The sequence below is a fragment of the Artibeus jamaicensis genome, unplaced genomic scaffold, assembly GCF_021234435.1.
Source record: "Artibeus jamaicensis isolate MK-2021 breed Jamaican fruit bat unplaced genomic scaffold, CSHL_Jam_final contig_1028, whole genome shotgun sequence".
NCBI classification, from domain to species: domain Eukaryota; kingdom Metazoa; phylum Chordata; class Mammalia; order Chiroptera; family Phyllostomidae; genus Artibeus; species Artibeus jamaicensis.
The window spans coordinates 2,516,523-2,540,797 of NW_026521201.1; the positions used below are offsets into that span (position 1 = coordinate 2,516,523).

The window sequence follows — 24,275 nt, forward strand, 5'->3', positions numbered from 1 at the left end:
CTTGAGTATGGGCTGCCTATCACACACCGACAACTTTTTATGAAATAGACTTGGAATTAGCTTAAAAATTGATTATAAGGGATGAGGGAAGGAGGAATAAATAGGCAGAACACAGAGGATTTTTAGAGGTGAAACTATTCCGTAAGATACTGTAATGGTGAATACTAAGTCAGAGAAGGTGCAAGAGTGAACCGTCATGTGAGCTATGGGCTTTGGGAGATAATGAAGTGTACGTGCAGGTTCATTAACTGTACCAAGGGTACCCTCTGGCCGGGTCGTTGATAGCAGGGAGGCTGTGCACGTGTGGGGACGGGGTACAAGGGGAATCTCTGTACCTTCCCATCAAGTTTGCTTGCAATAAAGTCTATTTAAAAAATCGATGACACACAAACTGCTGTTGATAATGACAAATGGGAAAATTTAAGAAATCTAGCTCTTTATTTACCATCAAAGCTAACATCAAGTGTTTATTTAAAAAAAATAATGGCACCTGCTTTGAATGGGGTGATCTGCAGAGAACTTCCAATTTTAAGCTGACATGAATATAGTTACCCACACAATGGAAACGATGTGACGGATCACACAATAAACATCCCCAGTTTTTACTTTCAGAGCCACTATCTACTGCTTACACATTAACACACAGCACATTTTGTTGAAACATTTCTCTTAGGACAAACACAGCAAGACATGCTTTAAATACATAAATTAAAATGGCCACACATAAATCATTCTTAAAACAATGCGGGTACATTACTTTCCAGCTTCTTAGAAACAGAGAAATCGTAGTGACTTTAGAAAATTATAGGTTAATTCTGCTTTATATCTTATGGGTTTTAAATACTTATTAACTATACCATTTTCTTGAACTTTGTAACTACTTCTGAGGTAAACAGGCCAATCTCACTGTTTTCAGTGACTTGTTGTTTTTTTAGATCAACTCTTTCCTTAGCACATACGCTAAATTTCTTGAAATACCTCGCTCCAGATAAAGCCCTGAATTTTAAATAATGCCACTTTGTCCTACCACTGGACCCTCAAAATTATGCAAATATGCAAAATAGGTTTATTTAACTACTCACATTCATATTAATAAGTATAATTAAATGTTTTTCCAAACCGATACAACTATATTTGGTTTCAGTGCAAAAGAAATGTTCCCATTCAATACAAAATTATTTGGTATTTAAAATCCGAACAGAAAGGACAAAAGTAATTAGTTGCCCCAGGGGAGCCAGTTCCCAGCACTGTCACCGAAACCTCACAAGCTAGAAGAATGGAAGGGCGATGCGCATACTCCACGGGGCAGTATTTCAGTGAAAACAAGAACGACAAAGCAGGAGAGGGGCTAAACACACAGGGATGCTAAGTGGCCGAGAGGGACAACAGCAGGAAGTGAGGAGGGGGTTCCGATATCAGGGCCAGGGGACCACAGCGAGCACGTAAGTGAAGTGGCCCGGGCAAGAAACGTTCACTGTCCCAGATCAGCAATGCAGAACTTTTATTGACTGCCTCTTTGTTGTGGCTTTAAATTTGTTTATTTTGGGGGGGATAGTGTTCTGCTCTGGCTTAATCATACTCAAAATATAAGCTGGAATAGCCAATTCAAAACCCATAAGGGTTTTTGTTTTCTCCTCAGCAAACTATCATTATCCTGGCAATCATTAAAATAATGTCACCAAACATCCCAGGGCTAGAATGCCATGTCTGGTATCTGAAATGACTCAGTGAGTTCATGGATGGGCAGGTGCTCAGCCATCCCACACCTGGCTTCAGGAGGAAGGCAGAAGGCCTTTACTGCCAATGCAAGGTGGGGAAAAGGGACTGGTTGGCTTCAATGTAAATTAAATATCCAGTTCCAGGACATGGCATAGCTTGAGCACTATTTTAATTGTATACTTAAGTAACATTTTATTTATTTTCCCTCTGCAGTGCAGAACACAGGCAGTGGGAGGGTTGATTCCTCAAGAAGAGAATAATAAACTGCAGAGTAAATGCACCCTGCGGGTGTACCATCTATTGGAAAGCTTCATGAACTTTCAACAAAACTCTAAAATAAATATGCTGTGTAGGTTAAGCATATCCAAGTGAGATCCAAGCTAATCCATTGTCTAATGAGAATCACCAAAAATAGGAACTCTGTAAAGAAACACAAAACTCACAGTGAGGTGCAATGATTTAGGCACTACGCCGGTTCAGACCAGCCAGTCCCTGCAGCTTGCCCGCTGCTCCAGACTGCAGGGGTTGGAGTGCGCAGCTCCCCAACTTCCTTCACCTCTCTCACTGGGGAGCACACACTGACCGCAGGTCTGGGAAGTGTCGCAGCCAATGTGCTGGGCTGAGCCATGCAGTGGCATGTGGTGGCGGGAGGAGGCTAGTGTCTTCCTAGACGCCCCAGAACCCTTGGCTCAGGGCTGGAGCTCTCACCCATTCTTGCTGAACTACCAACAGCACCTACACCCACCCCAGGCCCTGGTATGTCACAGTGCTGCAGAAGGGTTCACAGACATCAAGAGGGGCCCACCCAGGACCCAGCTGGATGCAAGTATGTACATTACACCCAGCCCTCAGCCTCCACGGAGGCTGATGCCCACAGGCAGAGAGGGATGCTGGCCATTGAAATATAAATGCAGAAGGAAGTGCACCATGCTCTCTCGCTGTCTTCCCTGGACCTGGAACCTGTCTTTGTCCCCTGGATTTGATGGATCACAGTGTATTTACAGTGAACTTGGCAGACCCAGGGAGAGCCTGCCGGGGACAGGAGACAGCCATGAGATGCAGGTGAGACTCGTAACTCCCCCTTTCCTGAATCCGAAATACTTCACAGCCAATGATTTCATGAAACTGTGTTCATTGTCTTAAAAAGTCGTGTCTGGAATTAGGTGATAGTGAGAGCTGTATAAGTTTGTGAACTGATTAAAATCACTGCATTACAACCATAAAAAAGCAAAAAGGTTGTGTTGTGAGACTCACACCTCAGTCTTGCACCAAGTGCCTGAAGACTCTGCTCTCTGAAATCGTGGTTCACCGTCACATTTTTTCAGGAGATTTCCCTAAAAGCAGCTGTTTGCAGAACATTGCACTTAATTCAAATCCAGATCACTTGACATTTTCTGGAAGAAATGTACACCAACACCCATCTTTATGCCTCAGATGATGAAGGTGGGGGGGGCCTAGAGAGCAGTTTCCTTTCATGTGGACAGAGGGACAGATTTAATGGGCAGTGTCACATGTCCCCCAAATAGGCCAAAGACGCTGCCCTCCTGGGAATGTGGGAAATGTGGCCACTGTTATCCTAGGACTTACTTTCAGTGAGATCCTAGAAGACAGATGGCAACACTGGCTCAGACAGGGCATCTAATTTATTCAGGGTCCCGAGCGGACCCTCTCAGTCTTCATCCAGGTGAACGGCTCCCACCCATCTAGCTGCCATCCAGTCAGACATGTCATACTTCCTCCTGCTTCCAGTGTTCCTACCTTAGTGCACTTCAACTTTAGAAACTATGACGCAGTTTTCCTTCTTAATAAAAAACCCCACAACACGAGCATCATATGTTTTCATTTACTGAGGGAGATTCCCAACCCCTCACAGACCTGCAAATAAAGTGAACCACACCCCCATGGGGGATTATCAAAACCAAATGTGTGGAGTCACAAACCTCCAGAGCAGTGCTCAGAGGACCCCCATGTTACAGCTGCAGTCTGATGAGGGACTGGAAGCATTTCTGTGCTTTGGAGGCTGGGCATTTGGCAGCCGGTTAGGATGCCATCAGGGGCGTGGCTCCGAGGACATGAGAAGGCAGAAGCCTCATTCACACACCCTCGTGGCTTACCATTTAAAGTGCAACAGAGCAACTAAGTTAGACTTTGGGTGAATACATGGTATAAAATAAGATTTCCATGTCACAGAGAATCACACGTAAATGACCACTGTGGACACTGGGCACATGCAGGACCTACGGCCAACAGCAGACCATCAGGGTGGATCACACGGGGGTGTCCTGCACTTCCATCAGCCCTGAGTGTTCGACACAGTCAGTGCCTGGGCCTCTTTCCTTCTCTGATTTGTGCTGCACCCGTGCTGCTTACGGGACCTGGGGAAAGCATGGCCACTAACAATGGTGAGCTCAATTTTGATGATAGAGACTTGAGAGAGAGACTGAACTTCCCTTTTCTTCTGAGCTGCTAATTATGCCAAGTGCTCAACAATCAGAGGTCTACCACACTGGGAGAGTCAGGCAGGTGGGGAATCTGGTCCGATTAAGGCAGTGAGCAGTGTGGGTGAGCTTCTGAACCAGACGCACGTTAACCAGCACAGGGACTGAGGACTGAGCTGGTGACTGCTACCGTGTTAAAGAGAATTGTAGTTATTTACAACACAGCCCAGGCCTTCCGGCAATCTTCAGTTGGCACGACTGTTCATTTTAAAATTTGGTAAAATTCAGAGTTCTCTTTACAAACTTCAAGATAGGAACCAGTGGCTTCACCTGGGTATTATTATCCTTTCTATGGCACACAGAATATGGTCCCAGTTTTTACAAAATATTGCAAGAAGAGTCACAGCAAAGAAGGTGCCAAGAATGTGGAAGCGGCTCTTCATCATGGGTGAGACAAACTTTGCGATGGTAGACACGCACACCAAGATGACAGTCATGAAGGCCAGGACCACGTTGATGCACTTCCCCAGGAGAACTTTGGCGTTCACTGTGTCCGTCTGCAGAGCTTGCTGCTCCTGTTGGTGCAGCTCCAGCTTCGAAATGCGAGTCTGGCAGGATTCCAAGGCTTCCTGTGGGCAAAAGCGAGAGCAAGGATCAAATGCTGTGAGGTCATGGGCAACATGTGAGGGCCTGCCCAGAAGTGCATACGAGCCTCCAGCTGAGAACGCTCGGTGCTGAGGCAGCTTCACGTAACCCCGCTAGCAATGGTGACAGCGATGACGATGACAGCGACGACAATGACAGCAAAGAAATAAAACAAGAGTCCCAAAGCTCATTTTATCCCGTTATTCATGGGTAGAATGAGCATGTATATACAACCATAAAAAGCATAAATGAGAAATTAGGTATTTTGACTCCACCCATATGAGAAATAAGTGCCTAAAATATGGGCATCTGTTGGTACCATGAGGGACAAAGCAGAGGAGAGGTGGGGACAGTTGTCTACCTCCACCATGGAGTAGGGGCTCTCTCCAAGTGCTCGTCCTTCTTTCACTGCTCGGAGTCTGTGTGCGCCATTACAGACCAGCGGAGCACGGAGGGAGAAGGGCAGGCAGGGTGGACTGTGGGGCGACTCTGCTTCCGCCTGCTCCTGGAATGCTGTGTTCCTTGAGACACTATCTGAAGCTGTGCGTTCTCACTAGATCTCCATCTTTCCAAGCCTTCAGTGACTAAGACACAGAGGCTTGGAAAGATGTGAACCTCTAGTCCAGCTGTCTCTCCTGAGATCAACTCATGTATCTACAAGACTCCTTAACGTCTTCATTTGAGATTCTTAAAAGCACCTCAGTGCAACATGTCCAAATGTGGATTCAGGTATTGCACCTTCTCCTGCACCTGCCACAAACCCCGTTTCCCTTCCTGTGTTCCTTTTCTCAGACCCAGCCCTGATCCGCCCAGTTCCTCAAACCAGGAGCCTGAGAGCACTCATCAACAGCACCACCCAGCCCTGCTGCTACAACATCCAATGTCTATCTCCGCCGGCTCGCTTCTCTCCCCTCCCACGCTCACGGCCCCAGTCTAAGCCACCAGGATCTCTTGCCTGCGAGCCACACAGATTCTTCCATACACCCTCCTGATTCTCAACCCCATGAATCCACTTTCCATACAGAGGCCCAAGTGACCTTTAGAGAGGCATATATGATGTCATTCCTTTTTGTAAAACCTATAAAATCTTTAACATGGCTCAGGCCCAGCCACTCCCTCCAGCCTCACTTCATGCCAGTCCCCTGCCCCTCACTGTGTTCTGGCCATACTGGCTTTATCAGGTTCTGACAAGGAGCATGCCCAGGGCCTGTGCACATGCAGTGCCCTGTGTCTGAAATGTCTGCCCCCCCACTCCTGCCACTCCTCACTGGTGGCTCTCAGTCATCTTTCAGGTCTCCTGCCAACTGTCACATCCTGTGGGGAGCCTTCTGGACCTGTCAGACTATGCCAAGCCTCCCTTTTGCCCTCTTCCCCAGCCAAGAGGCCACGGCTGCATGAGGCAGAGCACAGGCCCACGGCACCGTGCGAGGAGGCACGAGGAGCAGGCAGCAGGTGCTGTGTACCAGCTGAACACTCAGGAGATGGGGTCATGGGATATGAAGCTTGAAAGAGAAAAACCTGTAGTGTCTTGAGAGGAAGGGACCTAAGTAGAGGCAGTACAGTGAGCCCCTTCCAGTTTGCTAGCCTACTGCCTAATTCATTCACCGACATGTGTTTCCTCAGTTGAAACACAGTCATCTTTTTAGGGCTGAAACAGCAGAATGTCTGTAACATGATTTGCTTTTCTTCTGCTGAATATAGTCTATGGGCCAAAGAACGGGGTTTGCTGTTACTATATAACTTTCATTATGCAGGCCACCGACAGAAAGGGTAAAACATCTTTCCATCTTCACATTCTAAAAAATGCTGACTCTCCAAAACAACGGGCAAGTGCCCCGGAAATCATGTATTCGCTTCAAACGCCTGGGCCCAGGGTGTCCTTCATTTCGGACAAGGCATGGAAAAGGTGATAGAACAAGACAAAAGATCAACATTTTAGGCAAATTAATTTACATTTAATTGGCTAGATGAATTACATATATTAATAGAATTGCCTTAGAACTGCTACCAAATTTTTGTTACTAAAAGAAAAATCCCCCCCAAAACAAGCAATGTGTTGTAAGGAACTTTAGCCACAGCACCCATTAGGAGACACTCAGCCCCATAACCTTTAGTGCTTCCTCGAGCCCAGTCTTTAACTTATTGGGGATAAAGACAGAGGAAAGGATTACCTTTTACACTCTTTTAATTGGGAATTCAGGATTAAAAAACAAACAAGCCCAATACTCATTTGCTTGAAATAACCACAAACCCTTGTATCTCCATAGGCTGTAGCTGCCCCACCTATATTAGTCCATTCCCGTGAACCACCCTGCCTCTGAGAACAAAAGAAACCAGAAAAAAGGACAAAGTCAAGCTAAAAGCCCAGGGACATATGTACTCACCAACATAACAAAAAGAATGGTCAGTGTTTATTTCCTAACTGCTTATGTGTCAGGCAAAGATTTAAGTACTTTAGGTTATTATCCCATTTATCTTCTGGACAACCTCAGGAAATAGAGCTCATTACTATTTCCATTTTATAAATGAAGAAACTGAGGCACAGAGAGCTGACCTGTCCTGTGTCACACAGAAAGTACGAGGGCCAGGATTCTATCGATCATAACAAGAAAGACCCTCCAGTTACTCACAGAGACATCCTTTTGCACTAGAGATGGAACTGGAACACACTGAAATGACTTCCAAAGTCCCTCCCTTCATCTTACCCATTCATTCCTCAAGTATGTTTCTTTAAAAAAGGCAGAACAGTACTAACCCAAACTATCCCCTAAATAAGAATAGTGCTATCGTAATGGTCCAGCAGTCCCATTTTTAGGTATATACCCAAAGGAAATAAAATCAGTATCTAGAGAGGTATCTGCACCCCCATGGTCACTGCAGCAGGATTTACAATAGCCAAGACATGGAAACAAACTGAGTGCCTACTGATGAGTGAATAAAGAAAATGTGGTATTCTCTCTACAATGGAATACTATACAGCCATGAGTAAGAAGGAAATACCATCATTTGGAACAACATACATTGTTCTAGAAGGTATTAAGCTAAGTGAAATAAGTCAGAGAAAGATAAATACTATATGATCTCACATGTTGAATCTAAAAAACATGAACTCATAGAAACAGGGGACAGACTGGTAGTTGCCAGGGGTGGGGAGTGGGAGCAAATGGGTGAAGGTGGTGAAAAGATATAAACTTCCAATTATAAGAACAGTATTTGTTTTGTGCATTAAAATTTAAAAACATTTGGTTGTGTGAAGAGAGTAGGGTATAGATGAGGAGCTTGGAGGCAGATAATAAATGTTAACTACTTTAGGCAGAAAGTAAACAGAATATAGCTTTGTTACTCAGTAATGTCTGTAGCATGAGCTAATGGGGTAAATAAGGTGAAGAAATGTTTGCTCCATGAGCCAGAAATCCTTTAGAACTCAGGGGTAATGTACTTGATTTGTGAGATGAATTAGCGGCTGCGCAGGGCCTGCAGAGCACCTACTGACAGAGGACAGGCACCTGGATGTCCTGCGAGCGCTCATAGGCCTGGTAGGCCACCTTCTCCTCGATGCTGGCCAGCTCCTGCTTCAGGTCGGCCATCTCATGCTGATGCAGGTCCGTCAGGTCATGGAGCTGGTCTTCCAGTCGCTCGTACCTTTGTAAAGAAAGGAGCAATTCTGAGCATAACATTTCAAAGGTGTTCTGACAGCACCTTCTAGAATGATGTCCTTCATATCTCACTGCCATCAGTGCCCCTCGGCTTGTTTTCAGCTCCTGGTGACTGTGTTTCCAAAAGAAACATCTGGCTGTGGGAACACTGACTTCCAGTCCAGAAAAGACCGGCCTCTGCATTCCTGACTCTGTCCTCAGCGTGGAGGTTTTGTGCAAAGCAAATCTGTCTTGTCCACCCAGGTCAGACCAGCACCTCAGCAGGCAGCGATGACGGCAGCACAGGCCTCAGAGTGATGCCTACACCACAGCTGGTCAGGAAGCAGCACTGTCTGGGCTCCCACTAAAGGCAAGGACCCGCCGGCATCCCGGTGCCCCTCCCTCCTCCACCCCACAGTGCCCAGTGCTTCACGGGCATGGCTCTCAGGCACCAAAGTGCCCATAAGGAAAGAACCAGTCACTACACTGGAGGCAATGCCACTATTTCCCAGTGCACACATTAATTCTGAATGCATGTTTCAGCTCTTGGAACTTAAACTCATATAAATTATACATGGCTTTGCAGGTGGCATTTCCAAAAGTCTAAGATAACAGAGGCATAAAGATCCCTATTCTCAGTCTTCACCCCCTTCAGAGAAGAGGGATTTGTCTTATATTTACATAGGCTTATAATATTTATTTTGAAACAGAAAGCACTATTTAGGGAAGATGTGTTAGCTTAAAATGACGCTGATCAATGGCAGTTTTAATATGTTTATATAGAACATCTGAATCATTTTTTAAAAAAGAAACAAAAATTACATATTTAAGCTTTTTCTCAGGGAGGACTTCATAGGTGCCCCATGTTGGTGTGATAAACAAGCCTTCTGAAGAAGGCTTAAAGTGCGCAATGCAGTCAGTGGTTAAATCAAGGAGGTCACAAATATAACTATATAAGCAAATGAGAACAAACACTTTCCTAAATGTATGTAAATGTGTATTTGTGACTTGGGATAAAATTTGGATCCAAAGAGTGCTATATCCTGAATCATTCTAACAGAATTAAGGTTAATTTTTTTCTGGAAAATTTGTGACTCAAAAATATTTCTTGTGTGACAAAGAAACCAAAGTCAAAGATTATGATGAAGGTTTAAAAAATGGTTTCATAAAATCTGAGCTGAAAAAAAGCCACATTCCTAAATTAATACATATTTAAAACCATGTATCAGATATAAAACATGTAAGCTAAACTTAACGTTGAAACCTAACAATATTACATATTATTAAATATGTATTATTAAATAAAATATATATTACATATATATTATATACAATGTATAATATATATATTCACTTCTTTTTTTTGTATTTATAACTCTTTACTCAGCGCCCAAAATGATCCACTTGTAAAGTTACAGACAAAATTTAAATTCATTGAATAAAATCCACCTTTTTTTCTTTTCCTCATTGTTACTTTTATTTTTAAAAATAATTTTATTTAGTTATTTTTCAAGTACAGTTTTTTGTCTATTTCTCCCATCCCAGCCCCCCCCAACCCGTGCTCCCCACCTCCCTCCCATTTCCACCCCCCTTAGTTCTCATCCCTGTGTCCTTCCTATTTGTTCCTCCAAATCCCTCTCCCTTTTTCCCCTTAAATTCCCTTCCCTCTCCCCTCTGGTCACTGCCCCCTTGTTTTCTATTTCAGTGTCTTTGTTTTTATTCTGCTTCCTTGTTTGTTTTGTTGTTTAGCTTCCTGTTAAAGGTGAGATCATATGGTATTTGTCTTTCAACACCTGGCCTATTTCACTCAGCATAATGCTTTCCAGTTCCATCCAGGCTGTTGCAAAGGGTAGTAGCTCCTTCTTTCTTTCTGCTTCTTAGAATTCCATTGTGTATATGTACCACAATTTTTTGATCCATTCATTTACTGACGGGCACCTAGGTTGCTTCCAACTCTTGGCTATTGTAAATTGTGCTGCTATGAACATTGTGGTGCATAGGTTCTTTGAAATTGATGTTTTAGGATTCTTAGAATATAATCCTAGCAGTGGAATTGCTGGGTCAAAAGGCAGGTTGATTTTTATTTTTCTGAGAAAATTCCATACTATTTTCCATAATGGTTGTACCAGTCTGCAATCCCACCAACAGTGAACTAAGGACCCTTTCTCCCCACAACCTCTCCAACATTTGTTGTTTGTTGCTCTGTTTATGACAGCCATCCTGACTGGTGTAAAGTGGTATCTCATTGTGGTTTGAATTTTCATCTCTCTGATAGCTAACGATATTGAGCATCTCTTCATGTGTCTCTGGATCCTCTGTGTGTCCTCCTTGCAGAAGTGTCTGTTCAAGTCCTTTGCCCATTTTTTGATTGGGTTAGATGTCTTCTTAGAGCGGAGTTGTTAAGTTCTTTGTATATTTTGGGGATTAAACCTTGGTCTGAGGTATCATTGGCAAATATGTTCTCCCATACAGTTGGTTGTCTTGCTAATTTAATACTGTTTTTTTAAGCCACGCAGAAGCTTTTTATTTTGATGAGATCCCATTTGTTTATTCTTTCCTTTATATTCCTTGCTCTAGGGGACATATCAGTAAAAAAGTTGCTGTGTGAAATATCTGAGATTATCTTGCCGATGTTCTCCTCTAGGATTTTAATGGTGTCACGGCTTATATTTAAGTCTTTTATCCACCTTGAATTTATTTTGGTGTATGGTGTAAGTTTGTGCTCAAGTTTCATTTTTTTGCACGTAGCTGTCCAGTTCTCCCAACACCATTTGTTGAAGAAGCTATCTTTACTCCATTTTATGTCACTGCCCCCTTTGTCGAATATTAATTGACTGTAGAGAGTTGGGTTGATTTCTAGGCTCTCTGTTCTGTTCCATTGGTCTATGTGCCTGTTTTTATGCCAGTACCAGGCTGTTTTGATTACAGTGGCCTTGTAATACAGTTTGATGTCAGGTATTGTGATCCCCCCTACTTTGTTCTTCTTTCTCAGAATTGCGGTTGCTATTCAGGGTCATTTATGGTTCTATATAAATTTTTGAAGTGTTTGTTCTATGTCTATGAACTATGCCATTGGTACTTTAATAGGTACTGCATTGAATCTGTATATTGCTTTGGGTAGTGTGGACATTTTGATGATGTTAATTCTTCCAGTCCATGAACAAGGTATATGTTTCCATTTGTTTGTGTCTTCCCTGATTTCTTTCTTCAGGGCTGTGTAGTTTTCTGCATACAGGTCTTTTACCTCCTTGGTTAGGTTTATTCCCAGATATTTTATTTTTGTTTTTGCTATACTGAATGGGATTTTTTCCTTGATTTCTGCTTCTGCTGATTCACTGTTGGTAAACAAAAATGTCTTTGATTTCTGGATATTGACTTTGTAACCGCTGTTTTGCCAAATTCATTAATTAGTTCGAGCAGTTTTTGGGTAGAGTCTATAGGATTTTCCATGTACACTATCATGTCATCTGCAAACAGTGACAGTTTTGTTTCCTCCTTTCCTATTAGGATGCTTTTTATTTTCTTTTCTTGCCTGATCGCTAAAACTTCCAATACTATATTGAATAGAAGTGATGAAAGTGGACATCCTTGTCTTGTTCCTGATCTTAGTGGAAAAGCTTTTAGTTTTTGCCCATTGAATATGATGTTGGTGGTAGGTCTCTCATATATGGCCTTTATTATATTGAGGAATGCTCCCTCTATTCCCACTTTGCTGAGTGTTTTTATCATAAATGGGTGTTGTACCTTATCAAAAGCTTTTTCCGCGTCTATTGATATGATCATGTGGTTTTTGTCTTTGCTTTTGTTTATGTGATGTGTTACATTTACTGATTTGCGAATGTTGAACCATCCTTGCATCCCTGGGATGAATCCCACTTGGTCATGGTGTATGATCTTTTTGATATATTGTTGGATACGATTTGCCAATATTTTGTTGAGGATTTTAGCGTCTATGTTCATCAGTGATATTGGCCTGAAGTTCTCTTTCTTTGTTGTATCTCTATCTGTTTTTGGAATTAGGATGATGCTGGCTTCATAAAAGGAGTTTGGGAGTTTTCCATCCTTTTGGATTTTTTGGAATAGACTGTGAAGAATAGGGGTTAGCTCTTCCTTAAATACTTTGTAGAATTCTTCTGTGAAACCATCTGGTCCAGGGCTTTTGTGTGATGGGAGTTTTTTGATTACTGCTTCAATTTCTTTTGCTGTTATTGGTGTGTTTAGATTTTCTGTTTCTTTTTTATTAAGTTTTAGAAGATTGTATTTTTCTAGAAATGTGTCCATTTCCCCTAGGTTTTCAAATTTCTTGGCATACAGTTCTTCATAGTAATTTCTTACAATCCCTTCTATTTCTGTGGTATCAGTTTTAATTTCTCCTCTTTCATTTCTGATTGTGCTTATTTGAGTCCTCTCTCTTCTTTTCTTGATGAGCCTACTTAAAGGCTTGTCTATTTTGTTTATCTTTTCAAAGAACCAACTCCTGGATTCATTGATCCTTAGGATTGTGCTTTTAGTCTCTACATCATTTAGTTCTGCTCTAATCTTGGTTATTTCCTTCTTTCTGCTTGCTCTGGGCTGTCTTTGTTGTTGTTCCTTGAGTTCTTGCAGGCATAGGGTTAGGTTGTTTGTTTGAAATGTTTCTATCTTCTTTAGGTAGGCCTGTATTGCTATAAACTTCCCTCTCAGGACTGCCCTCGCTGTGTCCCATATGTTTTGGGTTGTTGTGAGTTTGTTTTCATTTGTTTCCAAAAACTTTTTGATTTCTTCCCTAATTTCATTCTTGACCCATTTGTTGTTTAATAGCATACCATTCAGTATCCATGATTTTGGGTACTTTGGGTTTTTTCCTTTGGGGTTGGTTTCCAATTTCAGTCCCTTGTGGTCAGAGAAAATGCTTGGCATGATTTCAATTTCCTTGAATTTGTTGAGGCTCATTTTGTGTCCTATCATGTGGTCTATTTTTGAAACTGTTCCATGTGCATTTGAAAAGAATGTGTATTTAGCTTCTTTGGGATGAAAGGCTCTATATATATCAGTTAAGTCCATTTCCTCTAGGGTGTTATTTAATGCCACAATATCTTTGTTGATATTTTGTATGGAAGATCTGTCCATTTTTGACAGTGGGGTGTTAAAATCCCCTACTATAATTGTGTTGCTGTCAATATCTTTCTTGAAGTCCTCTAAGATTTTCTTGATATATTTGAGTGCCCCTATGTTTGGTGCATATATATTTACGATGTTAATGTCTTCTTGGTGGATTCTTCCCTTGAGCATTATGAAGTGAAGTCTATTTTGTCTGATATGAGAATTACTACCCCAGCTTTTTTTTCTTGTCCGTTTGCTTGGTAAATTTGTTTTCAGCCTTTCACTTTTAGTCTGTGATGGTCTTTTGTCCTGAAGAGGGTGTCTTGTAGGCAGCATATGTGAGGGTCATGCTTTCTTATCCATTCAGCTATTCTGTGTCTTTTGATTGGAGCATTTAATCCATTTACGTTTAAGGTTATTATTGATAGGTACTTATTCATTGCCATTTTTGTACCTGTGTTCCTCTCTGTCTCTCACTTTTCCTTCCTTTCCTTAAAGCAGTCCTTTCAGTATTTCTTGTAGGACTGGTTTGGTGGAGGCATATTCTTTTAGACTTCTTTTGCCTTGGAAGCTCTTTATTTGTCCTATCTTGATTGAGAGCCTTGCTGGGTAAAGTAGCCTTGGTTGCAGTCCTCTGGTTCTCATTACTTGGACTATTTCTTATCATTCTCTTCTTGCTTGGAGTGTTTCCATTGAGAAGTCAGTAGCTAACCTTATTGGGGCTCCCTTGTATGTTACTTCTTTTTTCTCCCTTGCTGCTTTTAAGATTCTCTCTTTGTCTTGGAATTTTGCCATTTTGATGATGATGTGTCTTGAAGTGGGCCTCCTTGGGTTCCTCTTGGTTGGGACTCTCTGTGATTCCTGGATTTGTGAGACTTTTTGTCTCATCAAATTAGGGAAATTTTCTCTCATTACTCTTTCAAATATGTTTTCTATCCCTTGTTCTTCTTCTTCTCCTTCTGGTATCCCTAAATTTGGATATTATTACATTTCATATTGTCTTGTATTTCTCTTAATCCCTCTGCATTCTTCCTGAGCCTCTTTTCATTTTCCTGCTCTTTCTGTGAGATGCTTTCTACTTTGTCCTCCAACTCGCTAATCCGATCTACCGCCTCATCTATTCTACTTTTGAAACTTTCTACTGTGTTCTTCAATTTGGAAATTGTATTCTTCATTTCCTCTTGTCCCTTGCTGATAGTTTCTATTTCCTTCTTCATGTTGATATAGTTTGCAGAGAGATCATTATAGCTCCCCTGTAGTTTCTGGTAGCTCATTTGTGAGCTCTTTGAACTTCGTGATAACCAGTGCTTTGAATTCACTATCTGATAGTTGATTAGCCTCTATTTCATCTAACATTCTTTCTGAAGCTTCTGCTTTTTCTTTCATTTGGAGATTGTTTCTTGGTCTTCCCATGGTTTGTGAGACTCTTCTTGTTAGCCTCAGCTTCTAAAATTGATCTGTTCTGACTCCCTGAGTTTATGTTGTGAACCTCTGTGGTATAATACCTGTGAATTTCAGTGGTGCAGACTCCTTCAGCTTTCTTGATGATCTCCGTTTCCACCTACTCTTTTTATTGTGTATGTGTAATCAGTTGTAGGAGGAGGCAAAATGGTTTATGACAGCAGAAGAGTTTTTTATATTTATAGTCACAGCCGGTAGAGAGGAGATAGGCGATCTTTAGGCTATATATTGTGTTAACCGTATTCTTCAGCCCAACTTGCCACTTTTATGAGAGTATGGACAAAAGATAAGCCTCTTGTTGGGGAGGGAAGGCTTGTTAGTTGGAACTAGAAAGCAGTGAGGTTTCAGACGGTCAGATTTTGAGGTAAGGTGAGTGTAAGGAACAGTAAATAGGTGTAGTGTGTGAGCAAATAAAGTTAATCACTACAGTGATAGAATTCAGGGACCTGTACAATGGGCTAAAATCCAGGAGATGTGTTGTGAAGTATTTACTATTATATAGATCAGCTATTATTTACACTAATATTAGAGCAGCACTCATATAACAAACTCTATGTTGATCTTTCTGAGTAGGGGGTATAGAGCTTTAGGTAGTGTGCTAAAGGAAAACAAGTGGCGTGGAGTTTAGAGGATTAGCAAAGCACTGTGGAGGAAAGGACAGGGGGAGCCTGTCTAATTAATAATACAATATAACTACTCAAAACCGAGAAGCCTATACAGAAAGAGGAGGAATACAGAGATATTATTAAAATATAAAAGAAGTAAGAATAATGAAAAAATATGCAACACCTCGTGGCTTCTCTGCTATAGGAAGGTTAAATTTGTCTCTCTGTCTCTACTGTTGAGATGCCCCCTCTTTGGGTCCCATTCTGGTCCTTTCACAGTTCCTGGTTGTTTGTGTCTCTTGTGGGTAAAAGGAAATGAAGCAACAAACAAACAATCAAACAAAAAGGCAGGAGAAGGGAAGCAAAAGCGATGAGTTTAAGAGGAAAGGAAGAAGGACTAAAACAGGGAAAAAGAAAGGAGAGGAGCAAAGTATAGAAAGATAAAGCAGTGATAAAATTAAAAAATATATGATTACTAAACAAACGCACAAAAAAGTTACTAAAAAAGGGAAAAAACCCAAAACAAACAAACAACAATAAAAAACAATAATAACAACAACAACAACAGAGAAACCCTTCCCTTGTTGGTTTCAAACTGTCCAGACTGGTTTTTCTGGTTGCAGCAGGATCTCTCTGTGGGCTGGGATGCCGGCTCAAGTGTGGGCACCAGCCAGGCTACCAGATTGGGGTGTAGGTGCCCGCACACTCGCCAAGCTGCTTGGGTCCCACAGGTTCTGGTAGTGGCCTTCCCAGTCCTGTGTTGGGGACTCAGAGGCTTCTGTGCCTGTGTGCACCCGCCAAGCTGTCTGGGATCTGAGAAACCAGCAAAGTGCCTCCCAGCCCTGTGGCGGTGACCCCGACGTCTCCGCACCCGTGCATGCCTGCCGGGCAGTCCGGGACCAAGAAACCGACAGGGCGCTTCCCAGTCCTGTGGTGAGTCCCCAAATGCCTCTGCTTTCCCCCTGGCTCGCTGCAAAGCCGGGTGGGAAGGAAGCCAAGCTGTTCTGGCAGGAGAACACCTCAGTCCACTTAAGAAAAAACAACCAAAACTCTCCAGACAGCCTGCCTCTCAGTCCAGCCCAGTTCCCAGCGAGACCAGTGAGGCCAATGTGTCTCTCAGTTGAACTGGGCCCTGTGTCTTTGTAACCCTCCCTGTTAATGCAAGTGGGCAAGCAGACCGGTCTCTGCCTGGTGTTGTCCAGTTTTGTTTATACGGGGAGGGGGGGAGCTGCTGGCCCGCGCTGGTGGCCACTGGAGCTGCTGGGTGCCCAGGCTCCTGTGGTAGACACATCTGGTGTTGGTCTCAGACCGATGGCTCTGGTCCCTGGCCATAAAGGCAGTACCAGGGCCATCTGGCCAGGGGTGCTGGCCCCACTGCTGCTTTGTCTTTACTCCGGTCCCCAAGACTCCACTGACCTGACGCTTCCTGGTGTTTCAGCATCTGTCACAGTCTCTGTTCTTTTAATTTCACAAATGCTGGATAACCGATGGATTAGTGTGCTGCTTCTCTATAGATCTGCCAGGATTTTCACCCACGAGTACGGGAGCTAGAATCCGCTCCGTCCTACTCTGTCGCCATCTTCCCAGCACTCTCTATATATTCACTTCTTAGTCTACATTTTTATAAGTTAACATATTCATTTTGACCAAAAAAACCTTTGAAGAATTTTTATTGGGAAAATCACTTTATATTTGGTCATATACAGTTTTGTTTTTTTTTTTAAGATTTTATCTTTAGAGGGGAAGGGAAGGAGAGAAGGAGAAAAATATCAATGTATGGTTGCCTCTCGTGGGTCCCCTGCTGGGAACTGGCCTGCAACCCAGGCATGTGCCCTGACTGGGAATCGAACCTTGATCCTTTCATATACAGTTTTTATTAACACTAAAAAGCCAGACTACAAAACATCTGACTTTTAAAATTAGCCAATACAGGGTGGGACAAAAGTATGATTACAGTTGGTTATATGGAAAATAATACAAAAATTAATAAATAATAAGACAGGAATAAACTCTGTGTTTCATGTACTCACAACTGTAAATATACTGTTTTCCCTACCACGTATAACCCACAGATTTGAAATTTATACTCTAATTTTTTTGTTTTGTTTTGTTTTCTTATTTATTTTTAAAATATATTTTATTGATTATGCCATTGCAGTTGTCCTATTTCCCTCCTTCATTCCCCTCCACCCTGTACACCCCTCCCCCACCATTTCTCCCCCTTTATGACCACGTTTCTCAAGTTCTTTAGATTCTATATTTCCCCTACTATTCTTGCTCTTCCCCCTATCTATTTTCTACCTACTGTCTATGCTATTTATTTTCTGTACCTTCTCCCCCATTCTCCTCCTCCCCACCAAGGCACATCATAATTACATTAGCCAAGATTAAAATGAAGGAGAGAATCCTAGAAGCAGCAAGAGATAAGGGGACAGTCACCTACAAAGTAGCTCCCATCAGATTGTCAGCTGATTTCTCAAAAGAGACCTTACAGGCAAGAAGGGGCTGGAAAGAAGTATTACAAGTCATGATATCCAAAGACCTACAACCAAGATTGCTCTATCCAGCAAAGCTTTCATTCAGAATGGAAGGACAGATAAAGTGCTTCTCAGGTCTAAGATCAAATTCAAGGAGTTCATCATCACCAAGCCCTTATTATATGAAATATTAAAGAGACTTATCTAAGAAAAAGAAGATAAAATTATGAACAGTGAAAGGACAGCAAACTCACAGTTATTAAGAACCACACCTAAAACAAAAGCAAACTAAGAGGACAGCTAGATCAGGAGCAGAACCATAGAAATGGAGATCACATGGAGGGTTATACTCTAATCTTAAAATTTCTTTTGAACACTCTTCATTTAGGGGGAAAATTTTAATGAGCAAGATACAGTAGGTAAAAAAATGCTATATAAGACTTTAATACTGATGTACTAAATAAAATCTACTAATTTATTGTTGGACAGTGAATTAGTTTTTCATTTGATAGTTATTAGAATGAAACTACAGATCAAATACAGACCTCTGAACTAGTGTAATAAAACTTCCCCCTGAATCAGGAGCTTAATATGCACACGAGTCACAGACCCATGCATAAAATGTCTTTTTCTAAACTGTCGAGTATGAAGTACGGAAAAAACTACTGATCCCTAAATGCCTTTTGACCCACATTCTTCTCTATGAAAAACACAACCATCAGCGTATCACTGTTGAGCAATCTCTCTGCAGTTAGTAACTCATGCCTCCAAATACATTATAAAAGAACAATCTGAAATACCTGTATCTCTCCTCTTGCAGGGTCTGAGAAATAAAACCATATTCTCTCTTAAACTGCACCTTCAGCGCCTCGATGTCCTCAGCCAGCTGTGCCTGGGTATCCTTGATCTCCCTCAATTTCTCCACGATCATGGTGAGCTTCCGCTGGCTGTCCAGTGTGCCTGCTCCACCGGCCCCGAACGACTGGTTCCCATTACTGTCTGCCGAGCCCGATGTGCCGCTCGAACACTCGTCGTCGCTGCCATACTTGGGTTTGTCCACGATGGTTGCGCTGCCGCCGTAGCCCCTGGAACTTGCTTCAGGCCTAAACTCCTCTAAGGAATTTTTTAAGTGAGCGATGTTGTCTGCGCTGCCAAACTTATTTCGGATCAAATTGGCAAACTCTCTAGACTTACTGAAGACAAACACAGGTGGAGTGAGGGAGACCCCTGGCATGCCCAACTTACTGCTCTCCATGCTGTGCGGGGCAGTTCGAGACTTGGCCTGGGCGTCTTTCAGAGAGTGTTGGATGTCCTTCAGGTTGTCTTTGGAAATGTCCTTTGAGCTTCTGGAGGCTCCATTCTGTTCAATCTCCCTGAGCTTTCTGTGGTACTGCTCTAACTTCTTCTGCAGCTGGGCAATGGAATGAGCCGATTTCTGATTCTTCTTCTCAAAGACTTGTTTGATACGGCTGGCCTGCTGTTTGTCGGCGCTGCTGACTAGTTTCAGATACTCAGCAACGTTCCCGTCACGCGATGTCTGCTCGATTTTGATCTGCTCTGTTACCTTAAGAATTTTTTGTTTCAGGCTGTCTGCGCTTAGTTTGACCTTGTGGAAGTCCAGGATGCCATCTGGTACATCAAAGTTGAGGTTGGTGTCCGACCCGCCTCGGCGTATGTTCAGGGGCAGACTTAGGGTAGTCATGTCATGTCGTTCTACCTGAAAAAGACGGGGCAGGAGAAGCACTGTAAGGTTTGAAGTCTAGGAGACAGTTACTGTGATAAAACTTGTATACACAAAACAGACATACGTTAAGTCCCAGATTTTTTAAAAACTCCCTACTGTCCTCTCAGGTGGAACACAGGACAGCCCAACTCCTTCCCATGTCTGTGCACTAACTGTGAGTCAGGTGTCCCAGGGTATCCAGTGTCCTGTCTGGTAAGATGGCCACTTTTGGTTGCCAGAGTAGAAATGCACAATGGAATGAGGTTACCAGTCAGTCCTGGTTTCCAAAAGTGCCCGGGGAACCGGGACACCTGCCATCACTCACAGTGAACGTCACCCTTGTGGAAAGTGCATCCAATTCAGAACTCAATCATTTAATAGGAGAATGGAAAAAAAAAGGATGAAAGATAAAAGAAAGTAAAGTTCCAGGAGACACATTCATCTATACAAGAAATTTTCTTAATGAAGTCATTAAGCAGATGTGATGAAATAAAATGGTATAAGATTAATTTTAATAATTGAATAATACAACAATAGTATTTAGATGTGGAAACAACCACAAACCATAACCAAATCACAAGTGATTTCATAAAACAATACGAATGCTAAGACCATGTGAAATAGTTTCTCATTCAAGGGCCACCTGGGGAAGAGAACTGCAAAGTTGAGCATCTTGGCAGGGGCGGCAGGGGCGGGCGGGGTGCCGACAGGGGTGGTGCTGGTCGTGCTCTAGAAAGGAAGACAAAGGCGGTCTGTGTGCCAGACACTGCGGATGTGCGTAGGGTTGTCTTGTCTGATCCTCATGACCAAGCCTGGCAAAGAATGTGTCAGAGCCACAGAGGGAGTAGAACCTGAGACTTAAAGGAGTCGGATTTGGATTGAATCACCCTAACTCAGGTCCTCTTTCCAGTCAAGACTCATTATGACCTGTGTCCCCAGAGGACTAAAAAGAGGTCTTTGCCGTGTATGAATACATTCTCTAAACAAAGATTCATAAGATCTAAACGGAAGTATCTTATTTGTCAAGTTAACAACACTTTGATTACAATAATGCCTTGATGTAAAGTCTCAAGTGGGAGATAAGATAATACGCAGCCCAAGTTACCCTTTTTTTTAAAAGAGGACAGTATGCTGACATAGTAAAAATTTATAAAATAATAACTCAAAAAACCTCATATTGCCTAAGTGGCTGAGATTCAAATGAGGACTGTTGCCAACAGCACACATGAACAGCCCGAATGAACTGGGTTCATTGAACATGAACTGGGTTGGATTTTTCCAATCCAGCGCTACTTTCCAGAGCAGGGAGCCCAGCAGCACAGTGGGACACCACCCCAGGCTGGTGGGCCAGGCCTCCTTTGTGACTTAGAGAAGTTTACCAGTATTTCGTGGCCTCTCTCTTCCCACACACAACTTTGCCATGCAATCAGCGACGCTGGTGGTTTTATCTGGCACAAGAGCAACAGGCTGAATGGCACTAAATGCCAAAGCACTATCAGACTGGAGAAGAGGATAAAGGAACTGTGACTTCACCTGGCCAAGATGGAGCGATGGGTGTAAGGACTAAAGAAGATATATAATAATCATCAAGTCCTAGAGACACGAGTAGAGAAAATACAAGGAAGCTATGTATCTATCTAGGGTTCCCCAGCAGACCCAAAAAGGAATAGGCTCAAAGTACAGTAATAAAGAATGCCTGAAAACCCAGCAAATGTTTATTTTGGACAGATAGGCTACTAGTACAATCGTGGGGCTGGGAAATTGATCTTAATAAAGACATCTAATCTAATCATGCTTCTCTACTTTTCAGAAATTTTGGCTCCCTACTGCCTCTCAAATAACACAACCTGGCCACTGTAAGGCCACAACTTACCTGTCAGGCTTCACCTTGTACCTGATGGACGCCAGTCATCTTGAGGGAACCATGCAGCCTGAAGTTCCCAGAATTATCTATATGAATTTCCTACGGCCTTCCTCCTGTGTCGAATACTGACAATGCCTACCACCCATCCACCTCTGCTGATGAAAATCCTACATACGCTGTAAGATTCATTTCAAATGCCATTTCTTCTATGAAGATTTTCCGAGTCCCACTGGAAAGCTGCCTTTCCTTTCTGCGGTCCTCCACGGTGCCTTTGAGGCACCACTCTGCTTCTTTATCGCCTGCACAAGGATTCCAACCCCACAGGATGCAGGCTCCTCAAGGGAGAGATGGCTCACACCTGTACCCAGCCTGCACTTGCACCGCCCCTTATTCACAGGGGCTGTCAATAAAATGTCTGCTGCACTACAAATGACATCATTCTTCATTGTTCAGGAGGCTACCATGAAGTCATTTAAGATACATTTTAATAGAATCAAAAAGTGATTTTGGAAGTTCTGCCCACACAGACCTGACCACTCCAGGTAAAGATGTTTCCTAATACCCAGGTAATAAATTCTACATCACTTCACACTGATTCAAGTAAATGAAGATCAATGTGTAACAACATACACAAACACAAATAAGGGCTTTTAAGTATAGTTCATACTCAGAAAAGAGAACATTTATTATGTATAAAACCATGAATTTCCGCAAACCAAACACATTACGTAACTAGGACCCAGTTAAAAAAGAAAAACAGAACAGAAACTTCCTCGTGCCCCTGTCAGTCACACAACTACATCACTCCCACCTCCAGGGTAACCTGAACCATCTTCAGCATTCTTGTCTTTTTTTAACTCTACATTGTTTGTGAGATTCATACAAACTTGCTCTTGCCCTCCTTGTGCTCACTAGAATAGATTAAGCTATTAAAAAAAACCCACCCAACCAACCTGCTTGGCATTCTCAATTAAGAGTTCCACCACCACACTTGAAGATACAGAGGGAGTTCTACCTCACCGGCTGCAGCAGAAAATCACCACCTGTTCCTCCTTTCTCATCCACACCGCAGCTGGCCACCCAGCCACTCTGGCACCTCACGGAGCGGCCTCGTTCTCTTCTACACTGCTGGGCCAGGACAGCCTCCTACAGACAGGAACATTTACACACACAGGGCGGGCTGACTCTTGGCTCACTTAGAGTTACAACAATGCTTGGCAGGTCCTCAAGAATCCAGGTTGAGGGAAGCTATGACATTTAAAGCTCAAATCAATCACTCTTACTGCTCGTCAGCAAAATTGTTAGAAATGTTTGATAAGGATGAAAAGCTGGACCTACTGCTGGGTCACTCCTTGCAGCCTTCAAAGCCCCACCTCTGTGGGGTAATTAGGAGTCAGCAAACATCAGATGCCTATACACTCCCTGAACGCAAACTGCAAGTTCATGTACATGCTGGGAAGAAAGCCATGCAAGTCCTCCGTCCAACCTTCCGTCCAGACTTGGCACTGAGAGCAACAGTGAGCTGTTTCAGGGCTGCGGCACGGGGAGAGGACAAAGGTGCACACATCCCTGGAGCCAGCGCGTGCGTGGACTGCGTGGGTCAGGAGACATGCTCCAATTTTGGCACTGACATTTACCAGCTACTCTGTTTTAGGTAAATCAAATCACATCTGTGGTTTTAGATCCCAATCTACAGACTAAGGAGATGGAACCAGACTACTCAATGCTAACACTGCAAAATTCCATGGAAAGTAATCCCATTCCATGAGATGAGCCTTTACTGCCAGACAGTATCCAGGAGTAGTCATGGCCCAGGGTCTGGAGGCAGACTGCTTTGCTTTCCATCTCGGTACCACTCTTATGAGCTGTGTGCCCGTGGAGAAATGACTTAGCCTCTCTATGCCTCAGTTTCCTCTTCTGTAAAATGGAGATGAATCTTCAAAGGGTTGTTGTAAGGAAAAATAAGATAACGCACATAACATGCTTAAAGACTTCCTGGCACAGAGAATGGTTTCAATAATATTTGCTACTGTTATCATTCCAATTTCATTTAAAAATGTACTCACATGTAAAAACCAAAAGGAACAATGGTTATTTTTGTGCCATGGGGTTATGAAGAGTCATTCTTTATATTATGCTTTCATATGTTCCAATTTAAAAAAATAATAAACACGAATTACTGCTCTGGCAGAAAAGATGCTATTTTCTAAAATGACTGCTAGCCTCTTTCAGTTCTCAGAATTACTTGGCTATTATTACCTTACATGAAAGGCGGAACACCAGCAGCCCAGTGAAAGCCATTTCTAATAATGTTTTCCTTCAGGCAGTAGACACATTTCCACTGTCACCTCAATGTTCTGGAACAAAGGCTAAGGAAAAGCCAAAGCCCTGGACAGACGTCAAAAGCTGACACTGTGTCATCTCTGCAACAGTCCAAGCCTCCAGCACAACGTTAAGGAAGCCCCACTCCCTCCACTCCATCATTACCAGGGCGGCTCAAACATAGTGTTCAGGTGCCCAGAGCTGTCCCTGTGACATTTCATATTTACCCCCCCAGAGCTCCAGAGGGAGAGGAACGAAAAGGGAAGGAGAGCACAGGCACAGGCACACCACCCAAACTGGCGGG

General features: G+C 42.8%; 1 protein-coding gene across 4 annotated transcripts in view; it reads right to left on the reverse strand.

Annotated features, from left to right (window-relative positions):
- Positions 1-392: 392 nt before the first annotated feature.
- The window catches only part of TMCC3 (transmembrane and coiled-coil domain family 3), a 285,572-nt gene continuing 261,689 nt past the window's right edge, over positions 393-24,275 (reverse strand). For 3 of the 4 annotated variants that reach the window (XM_053662207.1, XM_053662213.1, XM_037135011.2), the window contains exons 2-4: positions 18,863-19,779; positions 8,309-8,444; positions 393-4,786 (exon numbers count right to left, since the gene is read on the reverse strand). In XM_053662207.1, coding sequence (XP_053518182.1) covers positions 4,484-4,786; positions 8,309-8,444; positions 18,863-19,779 — 1,356 coding nt within the window. In that variant the 3' untranslated portion in view covers positions 393-4,483. Of the gene's footprint in view, positions 4,787-8,308; positions 8,445-18,862; positions 19,780-22,669; positions 23,074-24,275 lie in introns of those variants that run through there. The other variant, XM_053662212.1, reaches the window with a different exon arrangement.